Genomic DNA, 17,464 nt, shown 5'->3' with positions numbered 1-17,464 from the left:
CCCAGCCTGTCCTGGTCACGTGTACTCTCATCTCAGGGGCATGGAGGGGCTCGTGGACCAAGCTCGCCAGTGGGAGCAGGCTGGAGAGTATAGCCGTGCCGTCGACTGCTACCTCAAGGTGCGGGGCTCAGGCAGCAGCAGCCTGGAGGAAAAGTGCTGGATGAAGGTGAGGCGGGCTCCACCCTTCCTGGCCGCCCACTTCCCGGACCGCCCTCACAGCCAGCATTCTTCCTCAGACATTGCTTTTTCCTCCTGGGCCTCTCATTTTCGCTCAGGTGGCAGGTACCTGCTGAGTGCTTGCTAGATGCGATGCCAGAACTATGAAAACTATAAAAGGGGATCTGAGGTGGAACCCCTAACAGCCTGAAATTGGGGGAAGTTGGACACCACTGTCGCTCAACTAATTGAGTACCTCGGTGAAGACTAAAGGCTGTGATTTGAAGTGGAGTTCAGAGGCGGGTGAGGTCTCGACTGAGAGGGAGGGAGGCTTTGTGAGGGAGGGGGCAGACCTGGGGCCAGAGCTGGAAGGGCAAATCCAGAGGCCGGAGCTGGGGCCAGATGGATGCCCTCCTCTATGTAGAAGCTCCTAAAAAGAAGAATTTAGCCGGTTAAGCCAAGTCAGGAGGTTTCATCAATTCCTAAATATATATATATATAATCACATTTTATTATCTTAGAAATTGGGTTGCATGTGAAGTTTTTTTTTTTTTAAGATTTATTTATTTGACACAGAGAGAGAGATCAAAAGTAGGCAGAGAGGCAGGCAGAGAGGGAGGGGGAAGCAGGCTCCCCGCTGAGCAGAGAGCGCCATTCGGGACTTGATCCCAGGACCCTGAGATCATGACCCAAGCTGAAGGCAGAGGGTTAACCCGCTGAGCCATTCAGGCGCTCCTGCATGTGAAGTTTTAAAGGATGTATCTGGGGTACCTGGGTGACTTGGTGGGTAAAGCATCTGACTCTTAATTTTTGGCTCAGCACATCTTCTCAGGGTTGTGAAATCAAGTTCTGCATTGGACTCTGCACTGGGTGCGGAATCTGCCTTAGATTCGCTCTTCTTCTCCCTCTGCCCCTCCCCACTCATGCTGTCTAAAACAAAAAATAACAAAAAATAAATGATACATCTTTGATTCAGAGAAATATGGTATTAGGAGTTTGAGGGGGATGTGGAGTCAGTGCCTCAGATCCCAGGTCTGAACTTCTACTTCTGCCTGGCAGCTTCCGAGGGGGCTGGTGCCGGAGTGAGTCACATGACAGGACTCCCTCCTCTGAGACCCCGCCCCAGGAAGCTGTAGGTGGGGTTTGGAGCCCCAAACGTGGCTTCAGGGCCCTTTCCTCCTGTTCCGTTTGCGCAACATCCAATGTCCCTTCACCCTGCGTTCCCCCCTCCAGCACGACCAGTGGTCTTTCTAGGTGGAGATCAATTATCGCCCCTTTATTTATCTTAGAGAAATTACAGACCCATTCCCACCCTTCCTCCCCCCAGGTAGAGAGGCACAGAGGCTCTTGGATTGCTGAGGGTGCCGGTATCAAAGGCAGTGGCCAAGCAGGAAAGAAGCCACACAAGGGGCAGGTCGGTGAAGGCTTGAGCCAGTCAGTGAATAATGGGGACGAATCTCTTCTCATCTGTCAGCTTCAGGCCTCTAAACTTGGCCTGTTTTGGAGTATTTTGTGTGTGGTCCCTAGGAGACGTGTTTGAGTAGCCCTTGCAATCTTCAGACAGACCATGTCTGAGCCTCTCCCTAGGGCAGCTGTGTTTGAGTCTCTCCTTAGCGGGACTGTGATGGGTTCTTGCAGAGGGACTGAGATGGGTTTTCCCACACCATCTGTACTGGCCCCTTTCAAAGTGGCTCTGTTGGCTCTGCTCAGAATGACTGTGTCTGTTCCTCTCACACAGACTGTGTCCACTTCTTTCAGAGGGACTACAGTGAGTTCTCTCTGAAGAACTGCAACCACTCTTCTCAGAGGTCCTGTGCTGTCTTCTCTCAGAAGGGCTGTATCCTCTCACCTCTAAGGGACTGTGATGAGTTTTCTGAAAGAAACTGCGACATCTCCTCTCACAAGGACTGCGACATCTCCTCTCACAAGGACTCCGATGGCTCCTTTCAGAGGAACTGTGATGTCTTCTCCGAGGACGACTTCGATGGCGCCTCTCGGAGGGACTGCGATGGCTCCTTTCAGAGGAATTACTTGGGGTTCTCTCCCTTACAAAGCTATGGTGGTTTCGCTTCTTGGGTGTGAGTTTCTCTTTAAGGTGACTGTGTGAGGTTCTCTTAAGTGAACCATGTAGATCCCTCCCTCTGGCTTGAACTCTGGTTCCTATTTTGGAGCTTTTGGACTCCTGGCTAGAGATTTCACATCTGTAGGAGTTTTTCTTACCTTTGCTGCTCTTGTCGTTTTGAACAATGACCACAGCCTGTCCGACTGAAGTGGTTTTGAAAATAGCACTTCTTTGGGAAACTATGGGCTTGGGTCGTTGGGTATGTCTACGTTGGAAAGAGCTACTTCTTTTTGGTTGATGAGCTGATCTGAATTGCTGTATTTCTTCCCCTAACATGTCCTGCTTAGTGGTTATGTCTGTTGGCTTTAGCTTAATAACTGACCTCCTATCTCTTTTGATATCTCTTGAGGAGGAATCATCTCTGGCTTTTTGTTTTGGATGGTGGTTTTTGCTTGAACGCAAATGGTCTGGCCTTGACCTGTCCTCAGGCTTCTGTCCAGCAAAAGCCATTATTCTTCGTGCTCTCTGGAATGCTTGCTTTAGGCCTTGAAAAAGCTGTTGAATGAATTTTGGTTGGGATGATTTCTTAGATTCTCTTTTTGAAGAGGCAGTAGTTGTCTGAGATGCTCCATTCCTCTTCCTTCTTAAGTGGGCTGGTAAATCCCGAGAAGAACTCCGTATTGTGGTTCTACCATTTGTGTAGAACTTTGTGTTTTGTCTTCTGCTTCCCGTAGTGATCCTTTTCTTTGGGTATTTTGAACTACGGGTCTTTTTGGTTCTCCTTTTAGCCCATTTTTCATCCTGATTGCTTTCAGAGTCACTCTCTGGTAGAGAGTGACCTTGAGTAAACTCATAGTGCCCTAGCCCTCCAATTGTTGTCTTTCCTGCTAGGGCAGGGCTCCTATACTGTCTTTGTGTGATGTGGACTCGTACAGGAGCAGGAGACTGGGAAGATACAGACTGGAAATCGATTGTAGAAGTAGGACTCTTGGAAGCTCGAGAATAGACTTTAGCTTTCCTTAGTGATGGTGATATAGAACTCCTTGGTGTGATGGATCTGTCTCTTCTGTGGTACTTTGGGACTTCGGATCTTTTCTTAGTTCTCAACCTAAAGCCAAAACTCACCTTAATCTCTCCGTGGTTTTCTGGAGTGCTTACAAGGTGGAGCTGTGGGTATATAAAAAGGTAAGTTCCCTGTAATTTATGATGGCAATTAAGTCCTGCACATAGGCCACACTGTAGGCAGATAGGGTATTTTAAAACCAGACCTGAAGTTAGAGGTGGAGGTACATTGGGGGGTATTTGACTCCTTAACAGTTTTGCTGCCATTTTTAGCCGCAGATCTTGTAGCAACTGGAACTGTTCTGACAAGTCAGTCTTGGCCTGGGGAAGATAACTTGGCTTGAAACAGTGCTGGGACTCAAAAATCCTTGTCTGTGAACTCTGTGAGTTCTCACTCTCTTCCATTGGAACAGAATCTTTCCTAGTGAAAACTGTATTGAAGGAAGACTCTAAATTTACTGGGGCAGGAGGCTTGCCCTCTGTACATGAAACAGGCATGTGCTGAATGACTTCCTGGGATATATCACTAAGCTTCGAACTTTTCCTTATTTTTGCGCTAGCCCCAGAGTGTTGCTGTATTATGGAGGACATGGAGCTACGTGTCCACATCCTTAAGGCTATTCTTTGTTTGTGACCATGATAGGAAGTGTGTCTCTGAATGTAGTTTTTGGACACTGAAGTCTGAGAAATAATACTTCTACTCTTCTCTAGCAGACTCTTGGAAAGTTCCATCAGTTCTGCAGGAACCCCAAATAAATTCTGAATAGACTGACAAGTATCTGCAGTGGCTCTTTCCATTAAAGATGTTTGAGAACAAAGGTTCCTTTCCATAGTGGTTGCCAAGACATTCCCTAACACTAGCATCTTGGAGAGATATTTTCTGGGTAGTCGCTGTCTCCAGGAATGATTCTCCCAGACATTCTGTTGTCTGCTCAAGACAGACCAGTTCAGGCCTCTTTGAGTTCCTGATCCTGACTGGAAGGTCCTAGATGGTGATCTCCAGCTTTGCAGTGGATGTTGGGATAGGCGCTGGAGTGAATTCTCTAGCTTCTCCGCCTGCTTTTTATCAGTCCTCTTAGATATGACACCCACTCCTGGGATCTCAAAATGTGGGATTTCTACAATGTTAGCTATCTTATCCGAGGATTGATTGTGAAGGGACAAGGGAAGCGTTGAAGTTTGTATCATAGTAGGGTCTATAAAGTATTCTTCAGACTGCAAAATATCTGTCCCAAAGTCTTTTATATCCAAGGTCCTTGACACTTCTGGCATCTCCAGATCACAAAGGCTTCCTAATTCAGATGCTTCGACAGAGCTTGAGATGAGAGAGTTTGAAGAGTTCTGTAGAAATCTAGAGAAAGAATTCCCTATTTGTAACTCCTCTCTTGACATAAAATCCTCAGATTCCCTATTCTGATATATCTGTACTAGATTCAAATCCTCACATTCCATGATTTGAGGAGGCCCTGTTTTTATCCCCATTCCTTTCACAGCCTGAAGCCCTTGTTCATGAGTGAACACTGTCGATTCCTCCAAAGAAAATGGTGGCTGTGAGAGTGATTCTGAAGATTTCTCTTTGGTATTTGGCCTCAGAGTTAGTTCTACAGGTTCTACCATTTCTTGAAGATGTGGCCTTGGGAAGAAATCCAAACAATCCATTACTTCAGTAGCTGATTCTAAGGAGACTCCTATTCGTTCTACAATCTGAGGAATGGGTAGTGGTGCTAATTCCTCAGATTTTACAATTTGAAGTGGTGGCCCTGGGATTAACACAGTCTTTACAATTTGAAAGCCTGTCGACTTCCTTATATCCAAAATCTGGTGTGTTGGCTCTGTGGTTAATTCCTTTGATTTTATACTTTGCAACAATAGCCCTGAGGTAAACTCAGAAGGTCTCACATCTTTTGGAGTCAGTTCAACATAGTCTACCATTTGAGAGGTCCCCCCTGGTGTTAATGCTACAGACTTTACAACCTGAAGTGGTGGCCCAGGTGTCACTTTCACATATTCAACAACTTTTGGGGGGCCTGTTGAGGTTATTCCTATTGGTTGAGCAGCTTGAAGCTGTGTCTTTGTAGATCCTGTGACTTGATCTAGTGGCTTTGGACTAATCCTCATAAGCTCTGTAATTTGACCCGGTAGTCCTGGAGCTATCTGTGAATATTTCATACTTTGATTCTGTGACTGTGTCAGCCCCATAGGTCCATACCCTTGATGCTGTGTCTCAGATGTGAGCTCTTCTGCATGTCCTGTAGCTTGACCTGTTTGCCTTGGGGACAAATCTAAAGATTTCTCCCTTTGAAGCCATTGCTTAGAGGTTGAACCCACAGATTCAGGAACTGGATATCTTAGCCTTGGTGTCATCTCTGAAGATTTTGGGACATGATGTAATGACTCTGTAGTCAGTGCTTCTGATTCTCCCCTTTGCAGTCTTTTCTTGGAGATCGCCTCCGCAAATTCTAGTGCTTGAGGATAGGGCCTTGGAGCGCGCTCTGTATATCCAGTGGTTTTACTTATTGGCTTTGGGGTCATGCCAAGGAATTCCTTCTCTGTTGGCCTTGCTTTGGGGGTCAGCCCCATAGTTTCTGTAGTGTGATGCTTGGGCTCTGGTGTCATCTCTTCAGATCCTGTAACTTCCTGCACTGGCCTTGTATAGGATTCCCCCGAGTCCTTAACTTGAGGCCATGACTGAGGGAGCAACTCGAGAGTTTCTGGGATTTTCTTTAAGGTTAATTTTAAGGATTCAGAGCCTTGATCCCTTAGCACATGAGTCAGATCAACAGATTCTGGGACTTGAAGATCTAGCCTTAGAGGCACTCCTGAAGATTCCATGATTTTACTTGTTGACTTTGGGGTCAACCCCACAGATTTTTCTATAGTTTCATTGCCTTGATATGCCAACCTTTCTGTGGTATGATAAATTGGTACTGAAATCAAATTTACAGATTTGGAGCCTTGATGCTTTGGTGTTGGGATCACCAAATTCACAGATTTAGGGACTTGAGGCTTTGGTGTTGGGTTCATCTCTGCACCTTCTACAAATTGATGCCCTGGCCTAGGGATTATCTCAGAGGAGTCTGTGATTTGATAGCTCCTCGTTGGCATTAGTTTCTCAGATTTTGTTCTTGGAAGCAGTGACCCCGGTAGTAACTCTACAGATTTCATATCTTGTTGCAGAGATGCTGAAGACAATGTCACATGTTTTATACTTTGCAACTTTGCTTCTGGAGTAAACTCCAAAGGTTTCTCACCTTGTCGCTGTGATTCTGGAGACAAATTTGAAAATTTAACACTACGCAACATGGGTTCTGATATGAACTTCTTATTTGGCTCTGGTGCCAACACTGTTGATTTCATACCTTGCCATCCTGAAGTCAACTCTTGGCAATTCATACCTTGCTGTGGGGACCCTGGTGTCAACTCCACAGGTTTCACATCTTGAAAACATAGTTCCGGTGCAAAGACCTCAGAATTAACACTTGGTGACCTTAGGCATGATGGAAACCCTGAAGAATTAGCACTTGGAGGCTGTAGCTGTAGGTTTGACTTCAAAGATGTCACATCTTGAGAACATGGCTCTGATTCAAACACCATAGATTTCTGCCTGAGGCAAGAAATCAAATCCTTAGAATTCACATCTTGAGGTTGTGACCCTAGTTTCAAGGCCAGAGATTTCACATCTTGAAAACACAACTTTGATGCAAACACCACAGATCTCTCACTGTGCTGCCTGAGGTGTGAGGGCAACTCCCCAGAATTCATACCTTGAGGATGTGGCCCTGGATTTAACTCCACAGATTTCACTTTTGTAAAACATGGCTCTAGTGCAAACATCTCATATTTCAAGTCCTGCAGCTCAGAGCCTGAAGCCAGTTTCACAGAATTTCCACCACAAGACACTGGCTCTTTGTTAGTCTTCACAGACTTTACAACTTCAAGCAGTGGCTTTGGTAAAAATAACACAGATTTCATACCATTCAGCGAAGAGCCTAAAGTGAACACTGAGTGCACAGCTTGTTGCTGTGACCCACAGTGATTGTCCAAAAACTGGATTTCTGGAAACTTTGTTCCTGGAATTAACTCAGAAGATTTTACACCTTGCAAATGTGGTCCAGGGTTGAACAGAATAGATTTTGTACCTTGATATTGTGATGTAGGATTCAAGTCAGAGGGTTTAATGCCTTGCATCTGTGGGTCTGGATTAAACTTTATAGCATTTATGCATTGAAGTTCTGACCCAAAATTCAAATCAGAAGAATTCACACCTTGCAGCTGTGGGCCACAGTTTAATTCTTGTGATGTTATACCTTGAAATTTTGTCCCTGGACTCAATTCACGTTTCACATTTTGTAAATGTTGCACAGGGTCGAACATAAGAGATTTTATACCTAGAACTTCTGACCCCAGATTCAAATCAAAAAATCCCATACCTTGACATTTAATCCCTGAAGTCAACTCAAAAGATTGTATACCTTGTAAAGGTGGCCCAAGTTCATACCTCATAGAATTAGCACATTGTACTTTTGGGTCTGGATCCAACTCCAAAGAATTTACACACTTCGTCTGTGGCCCAGGGTTGCACTCCATAGGTGGTACAGCAAGAAACTTTGACCCTGGAATCAATTCGGATTTTAAATCTTGTAAATGTGCTTCAGCGCTGAACACCATATATGTCTCACTTTGATTCTTGAACCCCGGATTCACCTGAGATCCTGGATCTTGACATTTTGTCCCTGAAGTCAATTCAAAGGACTGTACACCTTGCAAAGGTGGCCCAGGTTTGCACCCCATAGAATTTGCACATTGTAATTTTGGCTCTGGATTCAACTTAGAAGAATTTACACACTTCATCTGTGGCTCAGGGCTGCATTCCATAGGTGCTACAGCAAGAAACTTTGACCCTGGAATCAATTCAGATTTCAAATCTTGAAGATGTGGATCAAGGTTGAACACCATAGTTGTCTCCCTGGGGATCTCTGAACTCAACTCAGAAGACTTTGTACCTTGAAGTTTTGAAACTGAAGTTAATTCAGAAGGGTTTATACCTTGCAAGGGTGGCTCAGATTTGCATCCAACAGAATTTATACACTGCAGTTTTGGTTTTGAAATAAATGCAGAAGAATTCACATCTTGCAAAGGTGGCCCAGGGCAGAACACCTGGGATTTTATACCTCGAGGCTCTAATCCAGAATTCAACTCAGATTTTACACCTTCCAGTTGTGGTCCAGTACTGAATGCCCTAACATTTATACACTGAAGATGTGGGGCTAGATTAAATTCAGAGGATTTCCCACCTTGTAATTTAGGCTGATGCTTTGTTTCCAGAAATGGCTCATATGGAAGCTTCCTGTCTGTGCACAACTCAGGTTTTATCTCTTGTGACTGTGGCCCAAGATTGAACTTGAAGGATGGCATATCTTGAAGCCTTGATCCATGGCATAACTCAGAGGATTTAACATCTTGCCACTGTTGCTCAGGATTGGATTCCTTAGATTTCACATCTTGGAGCTTTGTCTCTTTGCACAATTCTGAAGATTTTATATGTTGCAAATGTGGTCCAGGGTTGTATACCACAAATTTCACCCTTTGAAGCTCTGGCCATGGTTTCAACTTAAAAGACTTCTCTTCTTGCCACTGCTTCCCAGAATTGAACTCGGGAGATATCACATTGCAAATCTTTGATTCCAAGGCTAACTCAGAGGGTTTTGCGACCTGGAACTCTAGGTCCTGGTTGACGTCTGTAGTTTTCATTATTTGAAGCTTTACAGACTCAGGAGATTTTGCACCTTGCAATGTTGCCCCAGGGCTGAATTTCAGAGATTTCATGCCGTGAAGGTGTGATCCTGGTGTCAACATAGGCAATTTCCTATTTTGTAACTGTGGGACTGACTCAAACCCCAAAGATTTCACATCTTGGGTATTTGCAGCTAGAGTCAACTCAAGAGGTTTCATGTCTTGCCACGTGGGTCTGATAAGGAACTCCACAGATTCTCTACTTTGAAGCTTTGGTTTTGGTGTTAACTCAGAAGATGGTACATCTTGTAATTGCAGCACTGGTTTTAACTGAACAGATTTCAGATCTTGGAGCCCGTACTCTAGCTTCAAATCAGATCTCCCACCTTGTCTCTGTGGTCCGGGGTTGAACTCCACAGATTTCACACCTTGAAGCTTCCTCATCTGAATTAAATCAGATTTCCCACCTTGTAGCTTTGGACCATGGTTGAACTCAGAAGGTTTCACTTGTTGAAGTTTTGACCCTGGGATCACTTCAGAAGATCTCATACCTTGCAAGTGTGATCTAGAACCAAACCCTGCCGATTTTTTAGTTTGAAGTTTAATACCCATGATCAACTCAGAACATTTCACGTCTTGTAACTGTGGGCCTGCTTTCATATCTGAAAACTTCCTCTCCCGGGTCAGATCAGAAGATTTTTCACCTTGTAACTTTGGATTAGCTTTCAATTCTGCAGATTTCACACCTCGAAGCTTTTCCCTTGGGATCACTTGTGAAGATTTCCCATCCTTCAAGTGTGGTCCAGACTTGAAATTCATAGATTTTACATCTCGAAGCTTTATACCCATGATCAACCTAGAAGATGTCATATCTTCCAACTGGGGGCCTGACTTGAAATCCACGGACTTCACTTTTTGAAGCTTTGTCCCCTGTATCAATTCAGAAGATTTCACACCTCTCAGCTGTGGCCCAGATTTGACATTCACAGATTCCACATCTTGAAACTTTGTTTCTGAGATTAATTTAGAACATTTCACTCCTTGAAACTGTGGATCAGGGTTGGACACCAACTGCACATTTTGAAGCTTTGATCCAAGGGTCAGGTCAGAAGATTTCACAACTTGCACCTGGGGACTGGGAGAGCTTTCTTTATGTTTTACATTTTGAAGCTTTGTCTTTGAGGTCCTTTCAGCAGAATTCACATGTTGTAACAATGGCCCAAGGTTGAAATTTGTACATTTGGTACCTTGAATTTTTGTTCCAGTGATCAGTGTAGAAAATGTTATACCTTTCAACTGTGAACTTGGATTTAACTCAGTAAATGTCTTATCTTGGGACTTTATCTCAGGTGACAACTTAGAAGGTTTTAGATCATGCCACTGTGACCCAGAGTTGAAATTCTCAGATTTCACACCTTGAGGCTTTGTCTGAAGAGTCAATTCAGATGACTTCGTGCTTGTCAAGTGTAGTGGGGAGTTCACTTCTCTAGTTGTATTGCTTTGTAATTGTGACCCTTGGCTTAATACCTCAGATTTCACACCAAGAAGCTGTGGATCTTCCATAAGTACCAGAGACTTCACACCCTGAAGCTGTGCTCCTGGGGATGACTGTAAGGGTTTTACTTCTTGAAGCTTTGGTTTTGCAGTCAATTTAGTAGGTTTCCTATCATGCATGCAAAGCCTAGATTTCAATGGCATAAATTTTATATCACAGAGCTTTGACCTTGAAGTCAGCTCACATGATTTCACACTTCTAACCAGTAGACAAGGTTTCAAATCACAGTCTTGAAGCTTATGTTCCTGGAGTGATGCCGAAGATTGTGTATCTTGGAGCTTTGGCCTTGGAGTTAATGCAGATGACTTTCTATGTTTCAACCCTAGAGGCTTGACACCTTGAGACTGTATCCCTATAGACTTCACACCTTGGAAATCAGGTCCTGGTATCCACTGGATACACCTCATTCTTTCCAGCTGTGGCTCTTTTTTGAACTCAGTAGTTTTTACATCTTGAAGCTGTGGCTCTGTGGTTGATGCCAAAACCTTCCCTTTTAGCAGCTGTGTTCCTGGGAGCACCCCAGGGGTTTTCATGTTCTGCAACTGTGGCCCAAGGTCTGTATATATCGCACCTTGAGTTTTGGACCCAAGAGTCAATTCAAATGACTTCACATCTCTTAACTCTGTCGAAGATTTCAACCCTATAGATTTAATACCTTGAGACTGTGACCTGATATTGAACTCTACAGATTTCACAGCTTGGAACTTAGGTCCTGGTATCCACTCTATGTGTCTCATACTTTCAAGCAGTGGCTCTTGTTTCAACTCAACGGTTTTTACACAAAGCAGTGGCTCTGAAGCTAACTCTGAGCCTTTAATCTGGTGCAGTGGTGCCCCTGGGGTCAACTTAGGAGACTTTATGCTTTGCAACTGTGGTTCAAGTGGTTCAAGTTTGAATTCTTTAGGTTTTAAACCTTGAATATTTGATTCTGGAGTCAAGTCTGATTTCATACTTTCAAACTGTAACTCAAAATTGAGGTCTGCTAATTTTTTACCTTTCAATTTTAGCTCTGGAGTTAACTCCAAAGACAGCCCATCGTCCGACTTAGCCCCTCTCTTCAACTGCTCTGAATTTACACATTGCTGCTTTGGTGAGATTACAGATAGCTTGCCATCCTGTTCTGGCCCAAATGTTAAATTCATGAGTGCCGTCTCTTGAAACTGTTGCCTTGGGGCTAAATCCACAGTTTTTACTTCTTGAAACTTTGATCTTCTGGTCACTTTCACAGAATTTACTTCCTGCTTGTTTAGCCTTGGGGTCAACTTTACAGATTTTACACATTGCGGCTTTGGATCTGGAGTTTCCTCTATAGATTGTAAACTTTGATGCTTTAAACATGGGGTACTGTCGACAAATTTACTATCTTGGGTTTGTGGCTCTAAAGTCAGTTCCTTGGGTTTCACACCTTGCAGTTCAGACCCTTGGAGCAATGGCCCTGGTGCAAAAGGCACAGCTTTCTCACCTTCCATCTTGGGCTCAAATTTCAATTCCACAGTTTGCACATCTTGTTGTTGGGTTCTTTGGACCAACTCCACAGCTTTGGAGTCTTGAGTTCTTGCATGTAGAATCAAGTCAGAAGTTGTACCTTGAAGCTTGGTATCTTGGGTGCTTTTCACAGGTTTGACATTTTCTATCCGTGGCACTGTGGTTATCTCCATAGATTTCTCACCTTCCAGCTGTGGACTAGGGGTTAGCAAAGTAGATTCCGTACCTTTTAGACCCTGTCCTGTAGTTAAGACCACAGATTTCACATCTTTCAGCTCCGAGGTCAACAACTCAGATTTTACCCCTTGAAGTTTTGAGTCTGGGGTCAGCTTTATTGGTTTCATACCCCCCACACTTGGCCCTTGGATCAATTCAGAAGATTTTATACCTTGTAACTGTGTTCTTCTAGCCAACTCAGAATAGTTTACACTTGGCAACTGTGACTCAGGAGTCAACCCCATAGATTTTTCATCTGGTTTCTCTGGCTGGGAGACAATTCTATAAGAAATGTTACCTTCCAAGTTGGACATTTGATCCATCCCCAAATTTTTTACACCTTGAAACAGTGTCTCTGGTACTAGCCTATCAGGCTTGACCACGTGCTTTTGAGGTCCTGGGGACAGCCCCACAGATCTTACTCCCTGCATCTTTGGGTTTGGGGTCAACTCAAAAAATTTCACATATTGTAGTTGTGGCCCTGAGTTTAACTCTGAAGATTTCACACCTTGAGGTTGAGTTCCTGATGTCAGATCACCAAATTTGACATATTGTAACTGTGGCCCTGGCCCTGGGGTAAGCCCCACCTGTTTTATATCTTGAAGCCCTGAAAATGTCTTTGCTAATTTAGAATCTTGAAATGCTAATTCTGGAGTCATCTCTACAGAATTTCCACCATTAAACACTGATCCTGGAGTCTGCTCCCCAAATCTGACACCTTGAAGTTTTGGCCCTGAGGTCAATTCAGAAAATTTGACATCTTGCTGCCTTGGCCCTAGGTTCAGTTCCTGAGACTTCACACCTTGAAACTGTGGTTCTGAGGTCAATTTCATAGACTGCATGCTGTGAAACTGGGATCCTTCAATAGACGGAAGAGTTTTCATATTTTCACTCAAGAACCCTTGGATTGTACATCCTAAGGATTGTACATCTTGAACCTGTGTTCCCGGTATACATTGCACATGTTTCAAACCTTGATGCTTTGGTTCTAAGGTCAAATCAGAAAATCTGACATCTTGCAAGCGTGGTCCTGAGTTTTGTTCCACAGATTTCATGCATTGAGTTTCTGGTTCTGGAGACAGTTGTACGGACGTAACACTTTGATGCTTTGGCCCTGGGGTAAAATCTGACAATCTGATTTCTTGCACTGGGGAACCTGGGGTCAGTGCATCAGATTTCACACTATGACATGGGGACCCTGAGATGAAATCTACAGGTTTTTCTCCTTGAAGAAGTGGTCCTGGAGGTAAATTTGAAAATCGGACGCTTCGCAAATGTGGCCCTGGGATCAATTTCACACCCTGATGCTGTGCCCCCTTAGTCAATTCCTCTGATATATACATTGTAGTATTGGCTCTTTTACCAGCTTCTCAGATTCTATCATTCCAGTAGTAGCTGGCTGTTGGATTAAGTTAACATATTCCACATCTTGTAATCGTGGCTCTGGATGCAGTGGTATAGACTTTACTCCCTGGAACTGTGGCTCTGGGGTCAACTCCGGAACATGTCGTTTTGGTCCTGTGATAAATTGTTTAGGTCCCACCACTACTGGGGATGACTCAGGGGTTAACTTCACAGATTTCAAATTTTGCATTAGTGGCTCTGATTTCTCATATTGCATTCGTGGTCCTAAAGTCAATTCCAGGGATCCTTTTACTGAATATGGTGGTACTGGCATCATCTCCTGGATATGTTCAATTTGAGACAATGCCAACCCAAAAGGTTCTGTGTTTTCGTATTCTGACCTTAGGGGTATTTCTGAAGGCTCAGTAACTTGAAGGTGTGGCTTTAGAGTCATTTCTGTAGATTCTGTAACTCGACCTGTTGGTTTTGGTGTTAATGCCACTTGGAGCAAATCCCCAGAAAAGAGCCGTGCAGTTTCTGTGTCTTGATGGCCTGGCCCCGGAGTCATCTCTGAAAAATTCTGAAAATACGGCCTGGGGATCATCCCAGTAGTTCCCGACCCCATAGTTTCCATCATTTGATGGCTTTGCCTTGGACTCATCTCTGAAGATTCTAAGATCTGATGCCATGGGGTCAAACTTGGAGATTCCATGACTTGATGAGGTAGCCGTGGGGTTAATGCTCTAGTTTTTGTGCCTTGAACATATGGTTGTGGAGTCAACTCCACAGAGTCTTGCACTTGAATCCATGACCCAGGAGTCAACTCCAGAGGTTTCCTAACTTGAGATACTGGCCTTGAGGTCAAATCCCGAGTTTCCGCAACTTGTGATTGTGGTGTTATGATCATTCCCATGGATGACCCCATTGCTACTGGAGTTACCTTTAAAGAATGTATGGATTGATGTGATGGCATTGGAATCATCCCTACTGATTCTGTGACTTTAAGTGGTGGCTTTGGAGGTAAACCCACAGATCCTACAAATCCAGGTGGACCAATAGTAGGAGGAGAGCTAGAAGATGTCCAACCAACTCGTTGAGCTGCTCCTGGGGCAGACTGTGAATCCCCAGATTCTATAACATGTGGCAGTGCTGGTGGAATTATCCCTACGAAATCCCTAGCTTGTAATAATGCCACTGGAGTAACTTTCGTGTAATCAGGATCTTGATGCAATGGACTGGAGATCATTTCCAGTGATCTTGTATTTTGACATATTGTCCCTGGAGGAATCTTCAGTGGTCCTGTGATTTGACTTTGTGGCTTTGAGGTTATATTCACTGATTCAGTAACTTCAGGATGTGGCCCCAAAGTCGTTGCCACAGTTTCCACAACTGTGTATTGTGCCTTTGGATGCATCTTTCCTGATGGTATGACTTTATGGTCCAACGATGGTCCAACGATGGTCCCTGATTTCATGGCTTGAGATGGTGTTCTTGGGATTATTCCCACTGGTTTTACAATATGTAGATGTGACTCATTAATCATCCCCATAGAATCCATGACTTGAAGCAATGCTGTAGGAGTTACCATCACATTATCTGTGACTTGATTCAGGGGTCTGGAGGTCATGTTGGATTCCATAACTTGATGCTGAGCACTTGGTGTTACCTCCACTGGTTTAGTAACTTGATATGATGGTTTAGTGCTTACACTCACTTTTTTTGTGGTTTCCATTGGTTTCCCAACTTTGTCTTGTGGCTGTGGGAACAAACCCACAGATTCGATCACTTCTGAATGTGATTCTGGGATCATCCCCATTGAAGCCATGACTTGAAGTAATGCTAAAGGAGTTACCTTTATGCTCTCTGTAACTTGACATGGTAGCCTTGAGGTCAATTCCACATGAGTCATGTGGGACTTAGGCTGCTGAATCCTTTTTTCCAGAAGACCCATGACCCTCTGTTCTATATTAAGTTCTAGAACATGTTTTGGCTCCTTCTGCAGTCCAGTGGTTTTCTCTGGAATTATGTTAGCTCCTAAACTTTTGCGAAGCGGAGTGCCCAATGATGTAACTAAGGGCCTGGATTCAAGGATTTGCGGGCCATCCCCACGTTGTGACTGCTTACCTGGGATAAGTGACTGTGAAATTTCTGTTTCTGTTCGATTTAATCCAGATTCCACTCCAATATTCACATGGAGCTGGAATGATGGACAGTTTGGGAATTTATTGTAGAGACCTTGTTCAGTGCTTTGATGAATGGGCATAGATAGCTGGATTTGAGGTTTCTGTGGTTCAGGAACTCCTCCTTGCACCTCAATTAAATAATTAAGGATTGCCCATGACTCCCTTACAGGCAGAGGCACTGTTTGTTCCCTCAAAGTATAAACCTTCCAAGCCATATGTCCCTCTAACTCCCACCTAACCAAAGGAGAGAGCTGGATTGGAGCCCACCCTGAGAATCGTGGTCTTGCCTTGGTGAAAATAAAATCTGGCCCATGATCCATTGTCAAATGACTTTTGCTCTTTCCCCCACTCTTTGTTTTTTCTTGTTGGCAGAGACCTGGGGATTCAAACACAGAGCTGATAAAAGAGTTTTGGGATCTTAAGGGTGAATGAGCTGCCAAATTCTGTAAAAGTTTTGATTTCCCAAACTCTGAGAGCTGAAAAGGAGGCAGGGCTGTGCCTTGGTTCCTGAACATGGAAAACTGGTTTTTGGGTAAAATAGGTAAACTATGGCTCTGGAGTTGCCGGGTTGTTCCTTTAGAAAAGACGGGAAGATGGGACAGGCGGGAGTTGCTGCATAATGATCCAGAGGAGCTGCTGTCCTTAGTAGAATGTTTTGCCTTCTTACAGCCACAACGGGGTAGAACAGGCTCCTGAGCCACAAGCACAGAGGAGGTGGAAGAAGAAATCGAATCCTGTGATTCAGGCAAACAGAATTCTGTAAGAGTTGATCTAGGAAATAAAGAAAAGTTTCCATTTGCTTTGGGGCAGGAAAAAGTAGGAAAAGGGAAAGGTAATGGCTATTTCAAATGTGAAATATTTTGTCCTGAGGGAGAACAATAACAACAAAAGAGGTTGTATTCCCCAATCTCAATTACTTATGTAAAGAATTCCTCTACGAGGAGGAGAGGAAGGTATGGGTCTCCACTCCAATCAGAAATGATCCATGGACTAAACCTTTGGACCCAGAATTTATCCCCACCGCCCAAACTAAGTAAATAAGCAACCAACTAACAATCTCTCTTCTCACTCTCTTTTTCCCTCCCTCTTTCCCTCTTTCCCACCTCCCTTCTTTGGTCTCTTCTACCCTCCCTCTTAAAAGTTCTACCACCTTTGGGGCATCTGGCTAGCTTGGTTGGTAGAGCATGCAATTCTTGATCTCAAGAATTCAATTCAATTCAAGTAGAGTTTACTTAAGACAAAAACAAAAACTTCCACCACCCAACCTCCTCCCAGAAATGACCTTCCCTGACCTTGCACATTCCAGATGTTGGAATATCTGTTGAAGACTTCTGTCCATTGACCAGAGTACATACTCCTGGGCCCATCCCATAGGGAGACTTGAAAAGCTGGACACCAGAGTAGGTCAATGTCACTGAAGTGATATTAAAGTACTAGTAAGGAAACCAGTAAGAATAGTGACTTGACTTAGAAAAGGAAGAGCTATCATTGTGGGGGAAGTAAAACAGTACTAGGTACCTTTCTCCTAACTCCTACAGAGTTTATCAGTAGAGTAAGCTGAAGAGAGGAGGAATAGATAGTGAAGGTCAACATTACTCACTGTGTCTCATTAGCTTCGGAGCAGCTCATCCTAAGATTTTCTTCCCACTGGGAAGCTGGGAGCAGAGG

At 44.1% G+C, this 17,464-nt stretch overlaps 1 protein-coding gene across 1 annotated transcript in view; it reads right to left on the bottom strand.

Moving 5' to 3' along the window:
- Positions 1 to 1,347: 1,347 nt before the first annotated feature.
- The window catches only part of LOC101670772, a 30,513-nt gene continuing 14,396 nt past the window's right edge, over positions 1,348 to 17,464 (bottom strand). Inside the window, 3 exon segments of the mRNA XM_004765483.3 lie at positions 1,348 to 13,605; positions 13,608 to 16,567; positions 17,397 to 17,451. Coding sequence (XP_004765540.3) covers positions 1,592 to 13,605; positions 13,608 to 16,567; positions 17,397 to 17,451 — 15,029 coding nt within the window. The 3' untranslated portion in view covers positions 1,348 to 1,591.

The sequence above is a fragment of the Mustela putorius genome, unplaced genomic scaffold, assembly GCF_011764305.1.
Source record: "Mustela putorius furo isolate JIRA1106 unplaced genomic scaffold, ASM1176430v1.1 tig00000281_pilon_pilon_pilon, whole genome shotgun sequence".
Taxonomy (NCBI): domain Eukaryota; kingdom Metazoa; phylum Chordata; class Mammalia; order Carnivora; family Mustelidae; genus Mustela; species Mustela putorius.
This window is presented reverse-complemented; position numbering and strand designations above follow the sequence as displayed.